Source organism: Diadema setosum, chromosome 3 (genome assembly GCF_964275005.1).
Source record: "Diadema setosum chromosome 3, eeDiaSeto1, whole genome shotgun sequence".
Classification (NCBI taxonomy): domain Eukaryota; kingdom Metazoa; phylum Echinodermata; class Echinoidea; order Diadematoida; family Diadematidae; genus Diadema; species Diadema setosum.
In genome coordinates, this window is record NC_092687.1 from 21,668,420 (window position 1) to 21,695,229 (window position 26,810).

Below are 26,810 nucleotides of genomic sequence, written 5' to 3' on the forward strand. Positions count from 1 at the left end.
TTGGCATCAATATCACACCAGCTGACATTGACAGGTCTCATCGCGTCTCTCGCCAAGGTGATCAGGATGCGCACGCACATAGTGGTCAATCTTACACGGACGCCACACGCTCAACTACCACCCCCCCGTTCATCTTGAAGTTCACTTCAAATAAATGCAAGCAAGCAATGATGAAAAACAAGTGCAAACTGAGGGGCACTGGGAGGGTGATAGTTGAGGACCTCACCAAGCAGAACGCAGAACTTCTGGCGGCAACCTCCAAAATGAAAGCAATTGATTTGAAACAGTATACTATTGGTTTGTTTCTTGATGTAAGCAAAGCTTTTGACACTCTTGATCATTCAATTTTACTGAATAAATTAGAAAATTATGGTATTCGTGGAGTTTTGTTAAGATTTACAGATTATTTGTCTAAGCATTTTCAGTTTGTAATGATTGACAATTATAAGTCTTTGTATAAACGCATTCGATGTGGAGTGCCATAAGGTTCCATTCTCGATCCATTGTTATTTTCTATTTATATTAATGATATTGTTTGTTCAAGCAAAATTTTACAGTTAATTTTATTTGCAGACGACACCAGTGTGTTCATGTCACATAACAATCTTATTTATTTAATGGATTTATTTAATAATGAATTGATTTGTTTGAGTAATTGGTTGATTATTAACAAATTAGTGATAAAAGTAAGTAAAACTCAGTTTATGGTATTTAGTAAGAGGAAATTTGATGAGAATGCTGTTTTGTATTTTAATGGTTAAGCAATTTCTCGTTTGTCTTGTGTTAAGTTTTTAGGAGTGTATATAGATGACAAGCTTTCATGGCATGAACACATTGGTGTCCTGTGCAATCGTATTGCCAAAGGTATTGGTATTTTTTATCATCTAAGGCATTCCCTAGATATATTCTGATTATGTTATACCATACTTTATTTATTTCCCATATCAATTATTGTAATGTGGCCTGGTCCAATGGAAGTGATTTTCGTATGAAAAAATGTTTTTTTTATTACAGAAAAAAGCTATTCGAATAATTTCCAATGTATCTTTTAATGCCCACACCTCACCTTTATTTTTTCATTTGAAGCTTTTAAATATATATGATATTAATAGATATAATCTTGCAATTTTTATGTATATGTGTTAAAAGGTTTATTGCCCTCCAATATTTCTTCTAAATTTTTATTGAATAGTAATGTTTATGCTTATAACACCCGTCATGTTAATGATTATCATTTATGTCATGTGAGAACAAATATTTCTAATACAGTTTTTTATAAAGGTCCATTAATATGGGCTGAAATACCATTCAATTTGAAAATGAAACCGTCTTTGAATAGTTTTAAAAGAATTATAAATTTTTACTCCTGAATTCATATTCTCATTTAGAATGATTATCTTTAATAATTGCACCTAAAATTGTCTTTTGATTTGTTCTTTTGTTCTGTCCTTTTCTTTTCCTCTCTTAGTTCTTTTCTATACTCCCGATATATTGTACACAGTATTTATGTTTTCTAGGGGTGAGCGATTTACAAGGCTTATTGCTCTTCTCTGTTGACCCCCCATTCACATGAATCTATGCATCGGTTTTTGTTCTTGTTATTGTTTTGTGTATGTGAGTGTATTTCTTTTGATATTCTTGTATTTGTATCTATGTGTTTTCATTGTATGAATTGTTTAATGATTTTATGTCGAATGGAAATAAACTTGAATTGAATTGAATTGAATTGACAAATTAATTTATTCTTCAAGCTTACTGCTTAGTACTTTGAACTAAGTATAAAAATGAAAAATACATTTCGACCCAGTTCATTTTATGGGTTTCGGGCTGGGCGGTCACATTTGCACTGAACAAAATGATGTACTATGTAATGGCAACCATTAAAAATCCCTCAAATGGAAATGATTTCTGAAAAGAGCAAAATAAGAAAAGAAATAGCTAGAAGCATTTCCCAAAGACACTTGCCCGAGTAATACTCGGGACTCGTCCTCAACAGGTTAAGATGTGATTATTACTATATTGTCAAAATATTCAAGTTTGCTCTAGACGTCCAATTTTGTTAATTATGATATTATGGACTGGCTACTTTCAGGGGACACAACATTAACTGCCCTCACTAGGAAAGTACTGCCCCCATTTTCAACTTGCTCCCCCAGGGGGTATTTCATGAAGCGTTGTGTCAGATATTTTTTTCTGGCAAAACTGTTGTAAGCTACTGAAATCCTTGCATCTGATTGGCTGAGAGCAAATTTGTTTGACAAATTTGTCGGACAAAACGATTCATGAAATGCCCCCACATATACATCATGGGGGGGGGGGGACATCTCATGAAGCGTTAATTGCTACATATTTTCTCTCAGCCATTCAGATGCAAATATATCAGTTCACGGCAAGCAAAAAAAAAAAAAGGCCCTCAATGCACCTTTTAGTGCCACTTCTGGGTTTCTTCAGCTGACAAGCAAAAAAAAAAAAAAGGCCTTCAGAAAAAAAAAAAGGCCTTACCCACACTTCTACGCCGTCTGGTACAACACAGAAAAAGGAGTAACAACCATGTTTTGTTTTGTTTTGTTTTTTCTCTCATGCCACTTCAAGGGTGAAAGTGTGGGGGGGGGGGGGGGGGCCAAGTGGTTAGACCTTATGTAATCCTATGTATTATCGAAAAAAGTGGGGGGGCGGGGCGAGCTCCCCAGAACCCCGTTCCACCAGCCGTGCAGTAGCTAGTAACAGATTGTAAGAAAAAACTATGACAGAATGCTTCATGAAATGCCCCCCCCCCCCCCCCAGGATTAATGGTCTCTTCTGTCAGTAGGCAAGCTATCCCTTTGACAATCTACACTCTAAGACAAAAGTCAGCTGACTACTTACCTGGATTAATGGCCATTTCCCTCAGCTCAATCTGTTTCGCCACACAGATTTCGTAGTCACCCCTAGCCCCACTGACTGTCATGCTGCCCTCATATCTTCCCTTCTTTGCAGGTGTTGCCTTCAAATCACTTCTCTGGCCTCTGATCTCAGCATGGTGCTTGTTACGCCAGTTCCGCAGGCGACTTTCAAGTGAACCAGACGCTGTGTAGTTTATCTGAGACTCAGCGCTTGACTTGCTCCATGTGTAAAATGATTCCTGTTTAAAAGACACAGGGTTTGATGCACCTCTCAATGACTTGACATCCTCACAAATCCCATGTGTGTCTACTGAATGTAGACTTCACAATTTACATAACCTAACCACCATTTTTACTCCCTACAAAATACCTTCCATATACCAAACATACTAAACTTATCTAACATGCAATGTCTACTAGTACCACTTCAAGCTCCTCTCTTTGAATCTTTTGTGTGCTTTGACTGCCAATTCTCAGTATCGCCAATACCTGGGTGTCTTGTGTCGAACACCGTTTTAGATGCATTATGGGATAGCTGAAGGACAAACCTGCCCCGGTTTTGGCTGCATATGCACTCATGTCACATTCTGTCTTTATCCAGGAGTATTCTTTGTTGAAGATTTCTTTGCTTTCCATCATGTGACCAGCACATTGAAGCCTTGCAGGAGTGAATCATGACTCTAGTGACTGCAAATAGGTAAACTTTAGGAGTTTTAACTTCTTTTTTCTTTAGCTTAATTTTAACCAAAGAGAAAGTAGCAATGAAAGAAAAGCAGACAAAGGTGCATTAAATCGCATGGGAACTGAGACATGGGCAAACCAGCTGGAAACCACAATGCTCCTGAGGAATCCCACAGGGCTCTGCAGCATGCACAGAAGTTTTATGTGCATTGGCAATACCGAGAACTGGCGTAGAAATCCCAATTACACACTGTCCAATGTCTGTGGCACCGAAAAGAAAAGGTTAAGAACAAGACACCCGCGGGTCTAGCGCTCACCCGAGTATCGCAAGTTCACCTTTCATGCAGTCACTAATCTAAATTACACACAGCTCTACCAAAATTTGACCAGGCATTCTCAAGTAGAAGAGGAACATGTACAATTAGGGCCCAAATTCAGACGCCCCCCCCCCCTCCCCCAACTCATGGTATCAATTTTAGTTCTATCACTTCTGGTTCAAGAGAAGAACACTTTTTTTTAAGATTCCTTCATTTGGGGGGGGGGGGGGCCAGGAGCATGGTGCCCATTTTAACAAATTGAGATCCTAACCCCCTAGGGATGCTACCTGCCAAGTTTGGTGAACATCCATCACGAGGTTTTCAAGAAGAAGATGTAAATGTATAATTTAGGCCCCACCCCTCCCCCTGCCCAAAAAGGGGGCACCCCTGGATCTGCTTGCAAACAAACTTGAAACTACAGTCATTAATGTACTACCTCATAGTATTAACTTAGCTCTATCACTTCTGATTCTAGAGAAGATTTTTAAAGATTCCTTAATTTCGGGAGGTTTTGGTCCATTGGGGCCCTCCAGGTGGGACACAGTGCCCATTTGAATAAATTGAGATCCTACACCCCTAGGGATGCTACCTGTCAAGTTTGGTGAAAATGGGTCACGGGGTTCTCAAAAAGAAGATGGAAATGTACAACTTAGGCCCCATTAGGACCCCTCCCCACCCCCTCCCCTGGGTCCCAAGGGGGGGGGGGCACCCCTGATTCCGCCATGAACAAACTTGAAACTACAGTCATCAATGTACTAACTCATAGTATTAATTTAGCTCTATCACTTCTGGATCTAGAGAAGAAGATTTTTAAAGATACATTAATTCTGGGGGGTTTGGGCCCCCTGGGGCCCCCTGGGTGGGGAATGGTGCCCATTTTAATAAATTGAGATCCTAACCCCACTAGGGATGCTACCTGCCAAGTTTGGTGAAAATTGGTCTTGGAGTTTTCAAGAAGAAGATGAAAATGTAAAAAGTTTACGCACGACGCACGCCGGACGACAGACGACGGACGTCGGACGCTGGACGAAGAGCGATTGCAATAGCTCACTTGAGCCTTCGGCTCAGGAGAGCTAACAAAGACAACAATTCTTGGATTTATACACATAATTTTTCATCCCAACCATTTTCCACACAGCAAGAATCATGGCTTCTCAGTGGAGTAGACATCAAACACTCTCAATGCCATATACAGAAATGAGGCAAACAGTAAGCAATGTCTCACCCATATATCCCTATTTGTGACTACAGCGTTTTTCAAAGTACGTTCAGTGACCTTTTGACCTTGTCCTACTTACGCAATATTCAACCTTGACTAGCATTTTTAGGAGATGTAGGCTACGTACCTGTAGTCGGAATTCTTTGGTCATAGCAGTGGGAAATTATGAACAGCACACAATATATAGTGCTCAAATCACAGAAATTTCATGAACATTTTAACCTTTAACCTTGTCAGAATTCAATGATGTTCAAACTTGACTGGCATCTTTAGGTGATAAACCTGTAGTGTAACTTCAGTGGTCATAGCTCAAAGATGTGGAAAGATATTGAGAGTACACCGAAATACCACATGTACAGTGTTTATCAGGATAATCTCATTGATCAATTGATCTTTGACCGCGTCAGACTTCACCAACATTCGAACTTGATCAGCATCTTTAGGTCAGCACCTGTGATATGTGATTACTGGTCAAAGCTCAATATTGTGTAAATGTATTGGTAGTACACCATATGTGACCCTGCACCACAAAACCAACAAAAAATCGCCAGACATGGATTTTTAGTTAAGAGTATATTGTGAAAGAGCAGACTTCAAGCTTTAAAATGATGTATAACTCAAATCAAATGGGCTCTCCTAACCTATCTAAATATTGGAAAGAAAGCACACACTCCAGAAAAGTGTGAACTGAGAGAAGAGGCTTTGAAGCACAAGGTCTATTCAAGCGTTTAATCTTCACCAAGCCGCGCTACCTGTGCAATGAATGGGACAAAATCAGGTTTAAAACCACCGGTTTAACCGCAATGAAGGGATTATCAGATTAAGCTGAAATTGGGCATGTTCTATTAACACATTCTGTCCACGATAAATGCCAACTTTCAAAGCAGTAGTATCATCCTTTCTAAAGGTACATTTGTATTAGAGTTGAAAGTGAAGAGTGTGTACAGGATTTTTTAAGAAATGAAAGGGGGGCTCTAAAGACACACCTAATCACACTATTCTAAAAAAAAGTGTTCAAGATTAACTGTTAAAAAAACACACTTTCCTGTTCATTTTATGATCCCAAACTTTGGCATAAAGTAGAAGACTTGATTTTTCAGAAAATATATAAAAATCAAGATTGACCAAATTGACCCTTTTCACCTATTTTTAGTCCTCACACAAATTCAGTGCGTGCGACTTTTTGTTCGTTTTGTGGTGCACGGTCACATATAACTGAGGGTGCAGTGCTTATGGCATCAGGTTAAATTCACCGCATAGCACTTCACCCATATTCAAATGGTGTGAGTTTGGTGGTCAAAACACAAAGTCGTGGAAAGTTAGAAAGTACACCAAATTGTTGAAGATGCTGTTGCTGCCAACATATAAAAAGTGTTGCCTATGTCTTGCTTTTGCTTTATAGCGGGGGAGACCAAAACAAAGCAAAGTCACTCTAATACAATGATTTCATGGCCCTGTATTAAATCAATATAACATGGTCATCAATATACACATTGGCCCGAATTCACAAAGGTGGTACAAATTAAACCACGGTTTAAACCATGGACAAAAACCATGGAGCGCCAAGTGTCGCATGGAATATTTCATTACGAAATCAGTAATTTCGTCAATGAAATTGTTATTTTGTAACTCAACGAACATTTTGTCCACGAAATGATAATTTCGTTAGCGAAACGGTCATTTTGTTGACAAAATGACCAATTTCGTAACGAAATATTCCGTGCGACACTTGGCGCTCCATAGTTTTTGTCCATGGTTTAAACCATGGTTTCATTTGTACCACCTTCGTGAATTCGGGCCCATGTGTGCAAACATAGTGCTAAAGCACTGAACATTTTTCCCATTCAGTGTGTGTAATAAAGCATACCAGCAGTTTGATCTAAATCTTGTATCTCAGTATATCTTATGGGTTATTAGAAGTGGCTAATATCTATATTCTCACAACTTTACCTTCATCACTTGTCAGATCTTCCCCATAACATATTCATTGGTAAAATGAACTTTCATTTCAAACCTACTCACAATTCATGGGCCAGATTCCTTGTGAAGGTATGCAGAAGATTATGTATGTGAATGTATATGAATGTCTGACATGTTAGCATAAAAATTGTCTCCTCATGAGGATGGTGGTGGAAATTATCACTCTAAGATGCTCTTCATATCGACCCTTCTCTCAAACCAAGGCCTTGGCCGAGGGGTGATAGAAGGGCCCGGTATAAAAGCACCGAGGGAGTGATAATTTCCACCACCATCACCATATAGAGCAGCTGATATTTGTTTTATACACCTCTTTGTCTTAGACTAGGTATAACTAGCTATACCCCAAGGACTAGATTCTGGATCTGGTCTAGTACAAGTAAATTAGCAGGCTATAGAGAATTGCTTGCATCGTTTTAGTAAAACTTTTTAACATTTTAGTAAAACTCATTCGCCTATTGTAAGCTTCTGAAAAAAAACCAAAAGATTATCCACCTCCTCATTGCTTCCATTATTGCATATTGAGCAGTAATCCTCAAAGATGTATCTTTGTATTTTTACTATCTGCTTTCTCAAGTAACTGCTCCAAATTCTCCGTATTCTTTGAATCTCAGTTTCACTAGCACTTAACATGATGAAACATTCCTGCACGCTGCGCGAATGTATGACGCGTGCAATGTACCTGATAGACCAGAACATGTAACGTCCTTGGAAAATCAAAAGTGAATTTGTGTAGGCTGCGGACACTGCGTGCAAAGGGCTACCTGTATATTGTGTGCAAAAGTTGCGGTGGGGTTTAATACATATACTATCAGAGACTTTTGACTTTCTATCAGAGGGTTTTGGCTTTCTATCAATTGACCTTAAATAGGTCAAGTGACAAGTGACATAACGTCAAAACCCTAAGGCAATGATAGGCAGAACTGCACCATGATGTCACATGATATACTTTTGACCAATCAGTGACAAGAATCTTAACCCGTTCCTTCTGGGAACCTGGTATACCAGGTTCCCAAAATGTAGACTAGAGTGCCTACGTTCATGGCCTAGATTCATTTTTATTTGTGTTATGCTGCCCAGTAAAATGCTTGATAGAAAGATTAGAGTTTCTGATGTCAATATCAGTTTTCTTTCTGTATGAAAACTGCATTTATCTCAGTATTATTTGCCTTTTTTTCTGATGTAGTGCGCTTTTATTTTGATGTAAAACTCATAAGAAGATGTACACAGGAATCATAACTGAGCTCAGTAGAAATTTGCTTCTGCTGATCCTATTCAGGTACCTGCTTTGAGTAGAACAAACAAGTTTTTTTGCTCATCAGCGTACACTCTATTCACACCTCGCAACTGATCGATATTTCCATTGTTGGATGGCACATGTAGTTGACCATGGAAATGGGATGTATACATGTACCGCTTGATTGTTTTTGCACAAGTGGATTACCAACCTGTTCGTTCTCCATTAACCTGCAAAAAGAATCACGCTTTAGGGCATTAAAGGCTGTCCGAGAATTGCAGGAGGAACGGGGTTAATATGAGGTATATTATAGAAATAGCGCACGGCACAGAGTGCGATGGTGTAAGTCCAGTGCACGCAAGGTTTCTTTAGATTGGTGCCACCTCTGCATACGAGCTGCTAGGTGAGTACGGAGTGGGCACCATCTGAAGAAAATGAGCGTCCACTGCACTTACATTGTCGCACAACGGAAGAAGTGCGCTATTTCTTTTATAAAATAGCTATTTTTTTATGAATACCCCCCCCCAAAAAAAAAAAAATAGAAACAGCATTATACACGATGAATGATACACAAATTTTGGCAACGCGATAACGTCAGGTAACGGAAGTCTAAAGGCCACCTCACACTGCAATTCTTGTGATACGATGGGATGCATGTAGCATCGCAAGCGTTCGGTTACTATGTTAGATGAATACACGAACTCAACGCAACTTCACGAGCGTGGTATATCACTTTTTTTGCGTGACATCTGCACTCCTGTGCAGTGCGCGAAAAAAGTTGAATGCCACGTGACACGTTTTGACCAATCACCATGCTTGAAATCGGCTGGCTATTTTATAAAATAACTTACATAGCCTTCTGCACTGTGGTCCCTGAGGCTGGGAAACTGTATGACTAAAGCCTTGGCAAGAGATGACTTCACATCACTGGCAGGACTGGAAGGAAGAGAAACATGACATACAACATTAAAAGAAGCACGTGCTGTGAAAGTGGAAATTTCCACGGTGTGGAAACTTTTAGGTAATCACGCAACATTAAACTAGTATGCACAAAAAAAGAGCAAGAATATTTTAACCTGGTTTTACCCCTATGCATGTGTAAACTTTTTATTTCTTTGTTTTAAATTTTATATTTACAGATATAAATTCCAAGTAAATTCAGTTTTTGAACATTCCTTGGCCTTGGTAAAATGTAAGCAAAAACAGAGTACTGGACAGCCCAAAAGAAGGGGAAATTGGGAACCCGCCTTGAAAAAAGGTCCATGTTCTCTATAGATTAATCCCCTGTACAAGATGAACAATTACTTTTCATGGACAAATTCACAAGAAGTACTTTTGTTAAAGGGAAGGTAAACCCAAAGAGCAATGTGGATTGAGTGAAAGCAGCAACATTAGTAGAACACATCAGTAAAAGTTTGAGAAAAATCGGACAATCGGTGCAAAAGTTATGAATTTTTAAAGTTTTGGTGTTGGAACCGCTGGATGAGGAGACTACTAGAGGATATGACGTATGAGTGGACAACAATACAAAGAAAATATAAAGGATATTCAACAAAAATTCACTTTTCTAGAATTATGAAAGAGCAGTGGCCCAACCGCTTTCAGAAAGCAGGGGGAATAATTGCTACCCTTAACATATGTCAATATCAAGTTGATGGAATTTGTAATTTTCATGAAAAATGGATTTTTGTAGTATTTTCTTTATATTTTCTTGATATTGTAGTCCACTCATACGTCATAACCTCTAGTAGTCTCCTCATCCAGCGGTTCCAACACCAAAACTTTAAAAATTCATAACTTTTGCATCGATTGTCCGATTTTCTTCAAACTTTCACTGATGTGTTTTACTAATGTTGCTGCTTTCACTCAATCCACATTGTTCTTGGGGTTTATCTTCCCTTTAATATGTTTTGTGATTGGTAGGTGTCTACGTGCTTGAAATCACAAAATGTGTGATTGTACATGTACATGAATGCCCCATGTTTTTGGGGTTTTTAATGTTTATATAAATTGTATATACATTTCAATGACTACAAAAAGAAAGAAAAATATTTTAACTTGACGACAGGTAATAACACTATATTTATTTCTGAAAAATTAAAAACGTGCGTACCAATAATTCATTTTGCCCCTCTGAGCGAAAAAAGAAGAAGAAAGAATCATTTACACAAACGTGTCCACTTGTATACTGTGAGGGCATGGTGACCTAATATCATTCAATGTGACTATTTTGGGCTGCCACTGATGTAGTGTAAAGTACAAATTGCCTTCAGGATGCTGTATCCTTACTGGAAACCAGGGTCCCATTTCATACACAGGGTTTTCAGCCCATCAGGGAAATCAGGAAAAATTATTTTACCTTTTTCCAGTCAGGGAATTTGATAGAAATGCCTCAAATCAGGGAAAAGTCCAGGAATTTTGATTGGTCCAAAAATTGAAAGAAGTCAGTCAGACTCTGTTATATTTTGTTGCATATCAAAACAATATCCAATGGATGACTAGCTATGGTGTTTTTTTAGTGTAGCCTCTTTGACTGCAGTACAAGTACAGCTGTAGTGCATGATCTAAATAAGGCCTCTAACTTTAAAATGATTGTGTACACTAAGCCAACAGGGAGTAGCACCCCTTGCCTCCAGTGCTGCTTCTCCTTTCACACCATGATGGGGAACTGGGGATTTTGTCACTCAGCCATTCTCAGCCATTTTACCCAGTTACTGAGGACCCAGCTTCAGGTGCTTGCATTCATAGCAATAAATGAGCTTTAAATACATGTATAATGCAGAAGAAAAACATGTATATGCCTCAGCAACTGGGTTAAAATGGCTGACAAAGTTAACTATGTTTATTTATTATCGTCCCTGTATTTCTTAGATAGGTCCTGGGTTATTGCATCATCTGCTAGAGTGACTAATTATGACCTTTTGTAAACCTGTGAATTAGCATCATGTCTTGTAAACTCAGAAAGGATTGGTTGGACAAAAAGAAATACAAGGACTGGATTCGGGAAGTTCCTGATGGTCCAACTAAAGCTTACTGTCACATGCGTAAAAAGACAATAGACTGAAGCAACATGGGACAACAGTGCTCACATCTCACATAAAAGGGGAAAAAACATATATACAAGTTCTTTCCCTGAAATCAGGAGCAACCCCACACCAGTCCATCAAAGCATTCTGCAGTAACAGCGATCAGGCTGATGCTGTGCCATCTACATTAACTCAAGACTATGAACACTCAGAAACAAATGTCAATGCACCTCAAACTTCTGCAAGAAACACAATCACACAATATGCCACCTCAAAGGATGTCAAGAAAGCAGAAATCATCTGGGCCCTGAAGTCAGTCATGGCAAAGAGGGATAACGGGGGGACTGACCCTAGCATGTTTGTTTCCTCTTCCCGCTTCAGATACTTCATGTAGAGAGACGGCATGGGGACCGTTACAACATACAATGCACATGTGTGCACACAAATTACTGCGTTTAGAACAGACTCTGCAGAATGGAATATAGTGAAAATTCGGTTTTCAATGTTTCGTTAATCGTGTGTTTACCAGCGGCAGGTCAAGAAATTGAACCTCATTGTATCCAATCAGATTGCTTATGTTTTTCTTTATCATGGTGCACCAAAAATGTCCTCATTATAACCGGAATCTCGTTCTAACCGAGCTTGTTATAACTAATTCGTTTTGCCATAGGTTTACACACAAAGGAAAATAGGACCGACAAGATCACCTCATTAAAAGCGGTTCCTCGTTATAACCGAAATCGTTCTTTGCCCAATGTTATGATTCCTTTTCCATGGGTAGCTGAGACAGTAGAGGGTAACAAATTCACTACTTTTCTCCTTTAGTCATTCTGTGTGGCATGATAGGCTTTAGTATGTTTTCTGTAAGATAAGTTTCCAGTCTAGGCAAATTCTGGGTCCTTCAGAATGCCATGGATATTCTCCTTTCTGAAATGAAGCAATTTCACCCTGACGATGCTCAACTGGTCAAGGGAAAGTAAAGAACAGCTGGTATGACAAACACAATTACCAGCTAGCTATATAACTCCACGCCAGACAATCCATGTGCAGAAAAAAACATGACACTCATAGGGATTGTTTAGGTTAACACGCTGTTGCAAATTTAATACCTGGGTAGATTTCAAGAATCTTTCAACTTTCTTATATTTAGATAGGAATGTAGGGTAGTGCAAATCAGTTGCTGGTAAACCAAGTTCATTACTAATTCATCGTGATACCAAACTTTAAGCTCATCGATTTCTGCATTCCATCATTTTAATCTTTTAATTTTTGTTTTCTCACTACAAATTTCAGGTTACTAAATACTTGAAACAACTCCATAAGAAATAATACAGAGCCATGCAGCTTGTGACTTACTACCAGCCATAGTTCTTGACAAGATGATCGACCAGAATTCTGACCAGAGAATGTCTGACAGCAGTTGATGGTTTGTCCTCTGTGTCCAGTTCATGCATAATACTTCGCCCGGAAGAGTGCTTCCCAAGAATATCTCTGATATCCTGGTATGGAAACAGGAGAAATGTGCTGACAAGTTGGAGTTATCTCACAAGTGTGTTCCTTTATCAGTTCAGACATGCAAACTGCTCTTAGCTCAAATTTTCTCTTGAAAGTAGGGTGTTAATCTTGCAAATCCACAATTCAAACAATATCTCACATAAAGGAATAGCAGACTTACAGAAAAGAAGAAACAGAATCTATGTAATCAGCACACATGAATAATACACTCTGTGCTGCAACACCACAATTTTCTTATAGGGATAAATCTATGTTTCACAGCTGGGATGACAAGAACTTGTATCTCATATTTTGGTAAATCCCTTTTTGGGGGGATTAATTGTCAGATGATCAGTTAATAAGTGACGCCTAGTCCAAAACCTAGCTGTCTCATCCAGAAAAAAAAAAAGAAGCCACCACAGCTTGTCAAAGGAAACGCAATCCATTTGTTACAGTGCTTTGGCTGCAATGTTTTCTCGCTCTCCTGAGTATTTGACATTTTTTAGATACAAAGTTTTGTCACCCCAATAGCAATTTGAAGCTCCCAAACTTACAAACTCAGGCACAGGGTCTGGCGGGAGCGAGCGATCCAAGGTTGATAGAGAGCTGGATGGTGGGTATCCCGGAGACGGGGCAGCATTGAGGTCAGACTGGGGAGATTGAGAGTCTCCACACATTGAGTCACTGGGAGGACTTGGTAGGTCATTCACCTCTTCCATCATGTAGGTCATCCCATCCGGCAGTTCCAATTTGACGACCTTTGACACACACAAGAGAAGAGAGACCTGTTGTTATACCTAGTGTGTCTTGTCTTGAGGCAGAAGTACATGTACAAGTGTGCTCCAACTTTTCATAAAAGATGGTGTGAGTTATCAGACTTTGGTGGCACTGAAATACGTTTGGTGACAGGGATATGAAAAATTGATCTAGCACAGTCACAAGATACATTTCCTCTTTTGATTTGATCAAGATGAATGAAACACTACACAAGAAGCTACACACATCACTTGCTATAATACCATGTCATCACTGATAAAATGTCTGCATTGAATAAACAAACACTGTGAATATCTATCTACATCAAGGACTTTAATAACAACGAATACAAACATGACGTACTGTACATCACTGGCTTTTTCAGTGTCATATTGTGTACCACATATCACCACTGAGCATCACCACTGAGCATACAAATCTTCATTAAAGGGGATTGCTAGTAACTGATTAGTGGGAATCAGTGGGAATGCTGGGGGATGATTGTTCCAATTCTTGTTGGATTCATTTAAGAGTACATTATACATCTATTGTTGTGAGAAAATTATTTGCTTCAGAATGGTCTTATATTCACATAATGTGCAGTTTAATGCCCCGTCACTGTACAGGCATGCTAACCTGGAAACATTAAACTGCACATTACTTGAATGAGAGACCATTCTGAAGCAAATAATTTTCACACAACAATAGATACATAATATACTCTTAAAGAATCCCACAGGAATTGGAACAATCATCCCCCAGCATTCCCACTGATTCCCACTGAAACAGTTACTAGCCATCCCCTTTAATGAAGATTTGTATGCTCAGTGGTGATATGTGGTAGAGAAGTATTTCATTTGAATCACATTCCAACATATCTGTACAGAGTGTACACTAAAACGATGACTAAATAGATGCTCATAATGTACATACTTATGTACACTGTAAACAAATCTGTAGTAGCAGTGTTTATTGCTGTATTCAATGGACTGGGGATTTTGTTTTTAGCTCACTAAGTAGTTGATGTTAACAAGAGCCGTGTCTACAACTACAGTCAACCTTTGCTAGTGCATCAATCATTTTGAAAGAGCTAGATTACAATTGCATGCAGGTACTTTATAATTACAGAATTTGTCATCACAGATGTACATTGTATCATACAGTAATTAATTCAAACTGCCTTAAGACATATCAGGTAGTACAATTGCAATCATTTTCCGTTGTAGTTCATCATCATTTCAACTCAGTCATCGTGGTTTCAAGGTAACATTTTACATAATGATCAAGGCACCTGCCTAGCTCTCACAATGAAGTATATAGTTTAAATGTAGGAAAGTTACATTCGTTAAAAGGTTTTTTTTTGTGAAAATCACAGAATTTTAAGCACAAATTAAAGGGATGGTACAGTAGTGGTGGAGATGAGAATTGGGCTTTTAACTTTTTGCGAGATACCAAGAAAACACTTATGAAATACTACAAAGCATACCATTTTAAGAGGAATTCAAAGTTTATTTGATGAAAATCGGGTTTGGAATGACTGAAACATCCAAAAACAAAGTAAAACAAAACGATTGCAATAAAGTGTGGGTCCCACACTTATTAGAATCGCTCCGTTTTGGATATCTCAGCCATTTCAAAACCAATTTTCATCAAATAAACGTTGAATTCCTCACGGATATTACATGCTCTTTCACATTTCATAAGAGGTTTCTCATTATCTCACCAAAAAATGTTAGAAACCTGAAATTAGGTCTCACCCAAAACTATACTATCCCTTTAAGGGACAGCCAAAAATACTATTTAACGCCAGAGATATAGCGAGGTGTTAGTGATTTTGTAACCTACCCCGGCTGGAAAACTGTTCCTGCTTTCCTCCACACTATCATCCTCCTGATCTTCATCTGGGGGAAAGTTGTCAAATTCTGCCTGTCCTGAACTGGACATGTTGGGTCCAAAGTTCTCCCCATTCACATCAGAGTCTGCTCCAGTTTGGAGGGCTAATTTCCTGAGTAAGATTGGGTCCTCCTCTCCCAGAACAGAGTGTAAAATTTGGTAACAGGGTCCAACTGTAATGCATCCTTTCTTCTTATTTTCTAAGCGAGCAATGCGATAATTCTGTTTGCACTGCTTGAGCTTGACTCGGAGCTGTGAAGCTGAGCGAGGGAAGCCAGCTCTATGCATGGCTTCAGACAGAGATTGGTAAACGCGAGCATCTCGTACCGTACCATCCAATCTCTCCTGTACGGCCTTACTGCTCCACTGTTTCAGAAGGAAGCGGGTCTCACGATCAGACCAGTTAGTGCCACGACCTGCCAGCATTCTCCCTCCAGTGCTTGGTGCAGAGATCACTGAGCTGGGCTCACTGGTGGTTGGAGCACTGGGAGCAGGAGTAACAGGAGTAACAGGGACAAACCGCTGTGCAGGGGTACTAGAGGAGCTGGACGTAGTAACAAGTGAGGCTGACAAATCAGGGCTTGCCCGGCTGGAGGCAGCTGGTGATGTTCGTACAGCGGTGTGCTGGAATTCATTTTGTATCAAATAAAAGATAAATCTGTGATTTAGTCTACTGTAATAACATTCATATATTCATGATTGACTCATAAAATAAAAACAAATCATGAGAGCCTCCTCTTATCTTGACACAAATTCCTGAATACTGTACCGGTATTTGTTATTCTTTACAAAGTCTTAAGAAAATACACCACAAAACTTTGTATTCTCTATATAATCCTTTGATACAAATGTGAAATTGCGAAAAAATATGTCACGTGACCAACACCCCTGAACCGATTGATGACGCATAAGCACGGAGTTGTGCTCAGTTAGCAGATGCCGCTCAGCACTAGCATTTAGATTTACTAGCTTGGTACACGCGCGTACACATAAGCTAGCCCGGCCAGGCCCGGCGCCTGGGATGTGCGCTCCCGATCGACCCACTGACTTTCGATTGTCGACATGTACGCATATCACGTACATTATCACTAGGTTAGCTTGCACAAATACCTGGTACCTCAAGCATAATGTCTTCCCCTATATGGGTAAACTTTGACATTGATGATGATGATGATGAAGAAGAATGCAGCTCTGACGATAGCAGAGAAGAAGAGGAGGCACATGAAGTTGAAGGGGAAGATGGGGAGGGAGAGGTGGCCAATGAACCAGAACGTTATCATGGGGCTGCACCTTACCGATATGAACCAGCTGCATCTCCCGCTGCCAGTGCAAGAGCGTATGAACATGGCACCAAGTCCGAGAATAGACCTCACGGAAACAATTGCCTGGGAGATACAGAGTGGTATGTGTGGTATGCCCCCATAGTTTAACATTAGAAAGGATATACTGTATTATACATGATTGACACTGTAAGTTGTAACTGTTTGTCTAGTAAGTAGTAGAAGAACAGACCCAGCTCGCTCACAAAGTGAGCCGCTACTCCGGCCGCCGCAAGCGGGAGCGTCACAGCCGTGGCCTGGCCTGAATAGACCTCACGGAAACAATTGCCTGGGAGATACAGAGTGGTATGTGTGGTATGCCCCCATAGTTTAACATTAGAAAGGATATACTGTATTATACATGATTGACACTGTAAGTTGTAACTGTTTGTCTAGTAAGTAGTAGAAGAACAGACCCAGCTCGCTCACAAAGTGAGCCGCTACTCCGGCCGCCACAAGCGGGAGCGTCACAGCCGTGGCCTGGACTGTCGGCCGGCGCTAACAAGTTAAACTAGTACCGGTAGTAGTAGTGTACTAGTAGTACTGTAGTAGTCTACTCGTACTACTACTAGTAGTAGTATTAGTACCACTAGGTCTAGTAGACTAGAAAGTAGTAATAGTAGCAGAATCTTTGGTAGTAGCACAGAGGCTACACTCTATACATTAGGGGGATTAGAGTATGTCACAGGGTGGGTCATGGCTAAAAAAAAAAAAAAAAAAAAAAAGCCTAACCAGTTTCCCATGGTCAGTTTCTGCAATAACTGTTATCAGTAATTTAGATGTGCCATTTTCTAAGAAAAACGATACCAAGAATGATCGTCAATTTTGGTCGAGTAGTTTTTGTTTTATGATACAAATCATACTGTGGAAGGAAGCCCTACCGCCGTGCTTATCTACCGATGAACGCCACGGTGGGGCTGAATTCACAAGTAGGCCTAGGCCTATAAACAGGCGAGTCGCCGTAGTATTAGTACAGACACGCAGTGGTGGGGCTATCGTGAAACAGGCCCTACCACAGTGTGTGTGCACCCGTGCCTTTATAGCAAGCAAGGGTAGGTCCCAGGGTTAGGGCTTAGGGTTAAGTAAGGTTGTATTTATGGTTAAATTGGCCGTTAAATTGGTCGAGGGACATATTCGGTAGTCCTTTTTGCCCCATTCACAAGTATTATACAGTGGAAGGAAGCCCCACTGCCGTGCTTATATCTACCGATGAACGCCACACTGTGGAGCTGAATTCACGAGTATAAACAGGCGAGTCGCCGTAGTACTATTAGTACAGCCACGCAGTGGTGGGGCCTATTTCACGAGTTTGCCTACAAATCTATACGTAAGCTTAGCGCTGTCCGAGTGCGAAGTATCCTTTTCTCGCCACAGTCTTCATGGTCTAACAGTGAAAATAATGGATATTCAAGCGTACCACAGTTGTAATCTGTATTACTGGCAGTATTAAATCCGATACAATTCATTAATATTCTTTTGTCCAAAGGCTTAGCCAATGACAATAGTGCAGCACAGCGCTAGCTATGCGCTCGCTAGCTCACTCTCCCGCCAGCGCTAGCCGCCAGCCGGTGCTGTCGCTGCGCTGCGCTTGCCTTGCTAGCTCGCTGGCTATGGCTAGGCTGGTCGGACAGTCGATATCGACGACTCCGATCTTTGACGTCATCACAATTTAGAAGTGATAGTGCCCCGCATGGGGCGAAAGTATAGAAAGTTTTCCAAAACCGAGGAAATTGCATCCATTATGTTAACAAATATAGAACAAAATTCAGAACAGTAAAAAAAAAAAAAAACCCGTACGACCACAAAATTACTTAGAATTTAACATTTAATATTATTACATCATTAAGAAAAAAATTTCTAAAGCATTTTATTAGGTCTTTAAACAAAGATGTCTCTTAGCTCCGACTCCTCTGAAGTTGCACATAACGTTCACATCAAATTTTCCAGACCATCACATGCTCCTAACTAAGGTTTAGGTTTTGGATTGGAAACCTCAATATCTTGAAAGGGAAGTTTAGGAAGCAATGTACATCAGGGCCAACGGACCATCTCTATAAAGACAGGGGCGCTACAAACTTCCAAAAGTCTAATATGACCTGCTTACTGACAGTCACACGATCAATGTGAAGACGGGTCATTCAACTGATGAAGGCTGTAATGTTGACAGCTGAAAATTTGGGAGCTACATAACACAAATTTTCAGATTCACACTCTTCACTACTACTGTAGGACTATTTGAATCAGATTCAGTGTTTTCTCATCCATACAGGCTAGCAACCCCATCTCGTATCGGATTTCATTATAACGGGATTCCCCTGTGTATATAATGATGAATTTAATGAATGCCCTCTTCTTGTTAAATACTGTAAAACCAGAAATTTCCATACAGTTTACTTACTGTCCATCAGTCAAATTCAACTGATATGCAAAATTTGTTGCGGACATTGCAGGTTTTATGAATACTTGGGGATTGTGTATTATGCCTGCAGAGATGTCAGCATATTATCTCTATGAGTAAACCTCATCCCCAACTGAAATGGCTAATTGCAGAATCACAATTAAAAACACTAAAACACTAAAAATAAAAATTACAAGGCATTGCAATTCTTTTCTTCTGTTACAAATCAAACTTCAAAAATATCTTATTAAATCAAAACCATTTACCTAATTCATTAATCTCCTGGTGAATGATATCAACACTAATACTGAACTCATTAAAGGACATACATCACCACATACTGTAAAAGTGGTTTCTTTTGCGTACAGATACTTTTGCAGTTTCCATCGGTGCCGACTTTTTCGTGTGTGTTTAAATTCGCGGTCGGCAAAATCTGTGAATTCACAGTCGGTCAAAACTGTTTTATTTTGCACATGAAAACCCAAACTATAATCCAATTATTCTTTTATTTATTAAATAGAAATTACAATTAAATGCAGGTTTACCTGAAATCCCGTCTCTCGAGTACTTTATAACATGCTTGTACCTACCTTGCACGGAATCTTCGTGTGTGCATGTGCGCAATAGTATTGTAACAAGCAGCGAGTTCAAAACATTTTTGCGTGATGTTAAATTCGCGGTTCAATGTCAAAGCGCGAAAGAAACCACTTTTACAGTACCTGTTTTGTTTCCTTGGGCAAGTGTGGTTGTGGCATCACATGGCTCTTCTTCTGTGGTGAAAGATGAACATTAGGAAAAAAAAAAAACAAACACACATTTTGTTCATCAAATCAACTTGGATTCGTATCTATTAAAATGAACTTCAATTCTCATGAGGATGACAGATCCTTTGTATTGTGTTTTTTTTTAATAAATCAACTTTGAAGATCAGATTGATGCTCTTATTAAATACACTGTAAATATAACAGTACTGGCTAAGAAAAATACCTTCTTAATAATCATAAATCTAAATGAATACAAGTTGCCATACAAGTACAACATGCATTGATCACATTTTCATCCCTGGGGTAACAAAAGACATCTCATATCTCAATTTTCAGTTTCTCGAATGGGCAGGAAACTTCTGCGCATGCTAAAAAGCCATGTCACAGATGCACTGTAAGATTCCTCAGTGCCATTGTCACTTCCTGTTGTCTCACGCATGCTTGGTTCCCATGAAATTCAACGCAATTTTCATCTGCTTTCTTTTGTTTCTGCTCTTTTCTTTGTTTAGAATTCAACTAAAAAAAGAGTTTAAAATTTCAAAATTTTACTGATTTGCAGTCACTAGAGGCATGATTCTCTACTGCAAGGCTTCAATGTGCTGGTCACATGAAAGGACAAGTTCACCTTCATTAACATAAGGATTGAGAGAATGCAGCAGTATTAGTAGAACACATCAGTGAAAGTTTGAGGAAAATTGGACAATCGATGCAAAAGTTATGAATTTTTAACATTTTTGTGTTGGAACCGCTGGATGAGGAGACTACTAAGGCTCGTGATGTCATATGAGTACAACAGTATAAGAAAATGTAAAGAAAATTCAACATATTTTCACTTTTTTCGCATAATAAAAGAGCACTTGACTTGCCTCTTTCTAAAGGCAATGGGAATAATATTACCCATAACATATGTCAGTAACAAGTCAAGGGAATGTGTACTTTTTTCAAAAGATGAAATTTGTGAAATTCTCTTTATATTTTCCTTATATTGTTGTATGCATGTGACATTATACACTGCAGTAGTCTTCTCATCCACCGGTGACTGCACAAAAACTTCAAAATTCATAACTTTTGAACGGATTGTCCGATTTTCCTCAAACTTTCAATGATGTGTGCTCTACTAATATTGCTACATTTTCTCAATCCTTATGTTAATGAAGGTGAACTTGTCCTTGAAGGAAAGCATAGAAATTTTCAACAACGACAACAACAAAATACCCCTGGATAAAGACAGGACATGACCTGAGTGAATTTGCAGTCAAAACAGGGGTGAGTTTGTCCCCAGAGCTATCCCAGGATGCATCTAAAATGCCGCTCTGCGCACGGCACCTAGGTAATGGCAATACTTAGAATTGGCAGGCATAACCCTCTTGAAACTCAATTCTGAATAAAGAATACTAATTTACATTTTAAAAACTTCTGTAGTGGTCAATAGCACAATCAGGGTATGCAAATGCATAACACCAGAAAAATGAAAAATCTTGGTGAAAATGCTTTTTATATCTGAGTACACAAATTTTCATTTCATGTACAAAAAAAAAAATGAATTTATATGTGCATAAATTAGCATTTTTAATAATTAGGGTGTCAAATTACATTAAAATGACTGATATATTGCAAAAATTCATGTAAAGAAAGGAGATTTTTTTTTCTATATTATGAAATTCCTTTTATATACTCTTGATAACTACCTCTTTCATTCACCACTAGTACATAACCTTGACATATCATAAAATGCAAATTAATGCCATATTTTAAGTATTCAAAATGGACACTCGGTTTTGTAGGCATAACTTTGAATTCATTTAAAACCACTTTCATATATTTGATAATATTTCACTTTTGGCAAAGAGTTCAGAGGTGAAACTTTCAGGAATAAATAACAGACATACGTCAGCCATTATTACAAAGTTTCACGAAATTAGAGCTGGTATGGGGGAAGATATGATATTTTTCATCAAAAATTCATATCTAAAGATTGACCTAAAGTATTCATATATGCGCATAATGTTCCAGTCCATTCTCATGTGTGTAAACAAAGATGGAGTAATTATATGAGATTTATGTTGACTTGAGTTGATATCCAAGCTGTGACAATAGAAAAATTTGATATTTAGCCCAAATAATGTATTTTTGCTTATGACATATTTAAAGAGTGAATAAGCATTGAAATAAGAACACTACACACTTATCATATGACCTTGATGCAGAAGAGAGTGGGCCCCGACCAGTCTTTTTTTTCCTCAGCACTTCATATGTACTTGTATTAAAAAAAATATATAAGTTCTCATTGTTCAAACTTGCTAAAATTTTCACACAATAGACTACTACATATGTACAATCCATGGATAAAATGCAAAGGATATTGAATAAAAGGAACAGACTCTTTCATGATTGTCAACTAAGGATTGTACCTCACTGAAAATACTAAAAACTGGCTGCACTTATTTTCCTCAGCATTTGAAGATGGCTCCAAACTCAAAGCCAGCTGAACTTTTATTGGCAAACAGCACACCAAATGGTAGTGTGTCTTCAGTACTTTCAGAAAAAGTAGAAATAAAAGTTGTTTCTCCATGTATAGCTGCACAGCATGGATTAAAAGGTCAGAAGGTCATGTAAATTAGCCAGCATTACACCCCTACCATGAAATACTTTAGACCTCAAAACTTTCTCCAGCAATAGGGCCCACTGTTTTTGAATGCATTTAAGGAATGCAAGGAAAAAATCCATTAATTTGATACCAAACTCATATGGGAAGTCTTAAAATTCAGACCTCAAATCTTCATTTTATGTAAGTCGTAAAACAGGTTTGTTTGTTTGTTTGTTTGTCATGCATTACATGGGTTTTTGGAGACTTTTTGGTAGTTAACATTCAGTAAATGAGAGAAAATCATCAATTCTCTGTCCACATGTGACAACTGGTGTCTAAACATGCTGCATGTGAATTTTGAAGTCAGTTGGTACATTATTTTAAAAGTTACAACAGTTTAAAGTGAGAAAACCATAATTGCACACCCTGATCGTGCTTATCATCTACAGATTCAAAAATGATGTTTCTACACTACTTCATGCAGTGATGCCATGAGAGAAAGGGTTGTTTTGTTTTGTTTTTTGCTGTCCTGAAAAATCATATTTTGATATATACGATATAGAAAGCAACTTCGCGGACAAAATATAGCTGTTACAACAGTACAGTACATTAATTGTGTGAATAAAATGATGCACAATCAACTGAGATGTTCTCCATATTGTTAACAAATACATTACGAAAAAATAATTTCCCAAATAGTTCATGAACTTGTTACTTGTGACTTGTTAATCCATGTACAGTGTATTACATGTAATCAACCTTTGAAAACCAAAAACCAATGAGAAATGATAACAACTACAACAACACAAATTGACATTTAAGTCAAAGGTTCTTTATTAATACTTGCCAGCGAATGAAATGTTAGGCAAAATGTCACTTACCTCCATGTAAGTCTTGTGATGGTTGAGAAATTTCAGTCGAAGCCCAACTTTGGGGATCATCTCCTTGATTGACTCAAAATCCAGAAGGTGAAAACTCTCATAATCAATAGCATTTTCTGCAAAATTCAATCAATCACAAGCAGTCTGTTGTGAATATGCCTATAGTATGATACAATTCAGATAGGAGGGATCTTCGGGGAGAATACCCAGTGCAAGTATATCATGACAGCACAGGCATGGAACTCTTGACTTGTGGATAATGGAACCAACTCAAGGTGCTTCTCCTATTAAACATTTATAAACATTCATCCCTCCAATTTGATTCAAAACTTTTCTGACAGCACTGACCAGCTACTTGCAGAGCCATACTATCTCTTAGGGGTCTGATCTACCATCTCATGTGCAGCTATGTGTATGTAAACATGAGGATTATTTTCACAAGATACTCTAAACATTTTGGCATGTATACCAGTTGTATGCAAAAAATATTCATGAAACACTCATTGATGAACAGATGTTGAGAGTATGTGCAGTAAAAAAAAAAAAATGATGATAAAATAAATAAATCTGAAAGAAATCACACGTACAAAAACAAAAAGTCTGAAGTGCATTACATGTATACACTGTGCACATTTCAATGCATTTGGGCAGAGTAAAAACAAAACAAAAAATAAAAGCAATTTTAAATCAGAATTCTCACATATATACTATACAACTCCACTAAAACAATCTATTCATGAAAATTTGAAAAATCTGTTCAAAAGTCATATATAATGAATAGATTACATCAAACATATGTTACATACATGTACTTTTGTACATAAACACAGTTCGACTTCAATTATCCAGCCTCCTTTTATCCGGACGCATTCACGCAGTGAAGGACTGGGTTTTTTTTTCATCCAAAAATTGAGAAAAAACAGTGACTTAAACTCAATTAAATAATAGGTTTCTCAATATCTACTGAGGTAAAACATGTATGATTTTCACATAAAGATATACTTTATTTTTGTGAAGAAGGGACTACAAGTTTGTGCAGGTTAGCATACTGTACGAGCTGAAATTTTCGCGTACAGATATTTTCGCGAATTGCTACTTGGAGGACATTTTCGCATGTTGTTAATTTCGCGGTTGCGAGGGTCTAACTGAACTTAGCTATTAGCGCGTTGTTATTTTCGCGTGTTGTTATTTTCGCGGTTCAAAGGCGATTCGCGAAATTCGCGAAAATAAAACCACCGCGAAAATTTCAGCTCGTACAGTAGATTACACCACCGTTGTGAGGTACACTACCTGCCTAGCTGCCAGTGCACTGGGACGGTAGCTTGGACGGCAGCTATATCGTTATACATTAAAGTGAAAACAAAGTTCTGGTAAGGGCCTGAAAACCCGTCTGGCACCATTTCATATTTGCTTGCAATATATCGAAAGAGTCTACAAAGAAACTTACCTGCCTGACGCGGTTTGCCGGAATGATGAGTCGTTTTGGAGTATTTTGAGAAAAATAATAAAAGTCGGTAGACCGACTTTTATTCCACAAGGCTCCAGACTAACTCGGTCTCAGGGAAAACTCAACCCTATTTCAGACAATTTACACACAGTTCGTGATCGCCCTTGTTCATCAGTACTCTATACTACGGGTACCAAACGAGGCCTTGATGAGCAGACAGGAAAGTGCGTGCTAATCCTGTACAAAACAAATGGACAGCGCACGGTCCTCAAGCCTATATAGTATACGCACATCACCTCAGTTGCTGAGACGCGTGGTGTTTGAAGTTTTTGTTGTTGTTTATCAAGCGTCTTTGACTGTTTTTAGAGGTGCTTGAGAGGCGCACACTAATTTTGCATGCGCGCCAAAGAGGTTTTTGATGCGCGCGTTGTAACAACTCGGACCATTACTGCGAGTAGCCAGAACGCTACAATGTAGTTTATACAGGCCGCTCCCACTTATATGCATAGTACAACGCTGTACAATCCAGAGGGACAATACAACTCATCCCGCCGTCAAGCAAAGCGAGGCCGAGTTATCCCTGAGTCCGAGTCTAGCCTGACCCCGTTCGGGTAAGTTCTGAGACTGAACGTTTTTGGTTAATATTTCCCATTTTCGTCGTTACCCATCGAATATCTTGTTATTACAGCGTTATTCTGCACATTTCCTAGGCATACGTTCACATTTTGGAGCAAAATTTGACAACTTCTGCAGGCGTACCAGAACTTTGTTTGGGCTTTAAAGGTGCATGGTCCCGGTGTTTTAATCAAATGCATACTCGGGCGCACGGCGCAAGTTTCCTATAAGAGACCTATGCTATCGACTCTTCTTTGGCGCTCATGCTGTGGCCCAATTCCCCGAGTCCGAAGAAGTCCGATCCACTGTAGTCAGTGGTCCGATTACAGTTCGGCTCATGATTTGGCTGAGGGGGATGACAGCTTCAGCAAACTTCTTTTGTGATGTCATAATAAGAAGCACATATAATGCACTCACCCTGGCATTACTACAGACTGCGCGATGCGCAGAGAAGACAATGAAGGCAACATTACTTAGCAACACCAAAGCACTTTACTCTTGATGACAGCTCAACTTCGGTAATTTTCGCGAGTATCAATGCTAACGGTGATCAGCAGTATCATAACAGTGCCCTCTACACTACCAGGACTATGCACCTTTAACATTGTGTCTCCCACATCTGGCCAAATCGCTTATCCGGATGAGTGCTGGTCCCGACATGGCCAGATAATCGAGGTCAAACTGTAGTGCATCATATGTAGGCAACCTGCATCGGCCTTTCGGTCTATAGGCCTACAACATTGGGCCTAGTTTAATGGTAAATTCTATTTTTCAATTATAATCTATCTTGATTTATCTCTTTAAGAAAGCAAATGCGATAATAGGCCTACACTATAGTTAGTAAACATAATCATGAAAAGTTAGAATCAATCAGACTCTGTGGGATCATATACCTGTAGTATCTATTGAGTAAGTCCTTAATTAAGTTCTAGATCTGTGTTGTTTTATATTAGGGGTAATTTGTTACTGTAATAGCAGGGAATAATTTTCCAACTCAAATTTGACTAGCAATTTGAGCTGATACTTCTATGGAAGAAAACTGCTACACAAAAGTTAGTTTGTGTAGCAATAGTATAAAAATGCGTAGCGAAATGCGATGCGATACCAGGAAAATTATTCCCTGAATAACAATTTTTAAAAAGTTTGTGGAATGATAGTTTAGGCCTATTCCTTTTTCTTTTTTTCTTTTTCTAGCCAAACAGTGATATGAAACTTTTAATGTTTTCTCATTCAACAATGCAAATAATAGAAGTAGATACAATTTTTTTCCATATTTGTCAAACTCATTTGAGCGTGTTTTACTTATTATTTTATTCC

At 38.7% G+C, this 26,810-nt stretch overlaps 1 protein-coding gene across 1 annotated transcript in view; it reads right to left on the reverse strand.

The window, feature by feature from the left end:
• Positions 1 to 26,810, reverse strand: part of LOC140226264 (uncharacterized) — a 40,706-nt gene that overhangs the window by 7,603 nt on the left and 6,293 nt on the right. Inside the window, exons 2-8 of the mRNA XM_072306755.1 lie at positions 23,432 to 23,547; positions 19,919 to 19,969; positions 15,435 to 16,106; positions 13,388 to 13,591; positions 12,696 to 12,838; positions 9,165 to 9,249; positions 2,866 to 3,121 (exon numbers count right to left, since the gene is read on the reverse strand). Of these exons, the coding sequence (XP_072162856.1) occupies positions 2,866 to 3,121; positions 9,165 to 9,249; positions 12,696 to 12,838; positions 13,388 to 13,591; positions 15,435 to 16,106; positions 19,919 to 19,969; positions 23,432 to 23,547 (1,527 nt within the window). The remainder of the gene's footprint in view (positions 1 to 2,865; positions 3,122 to 9,164; positions 9,250 to 12,695; positions 12,839 to 13,387; positions 13,592 to 15,434; positions 16,107 to 19,918; positions 19,970 to 23,431; positions 23,548 to 26,810) is intronic.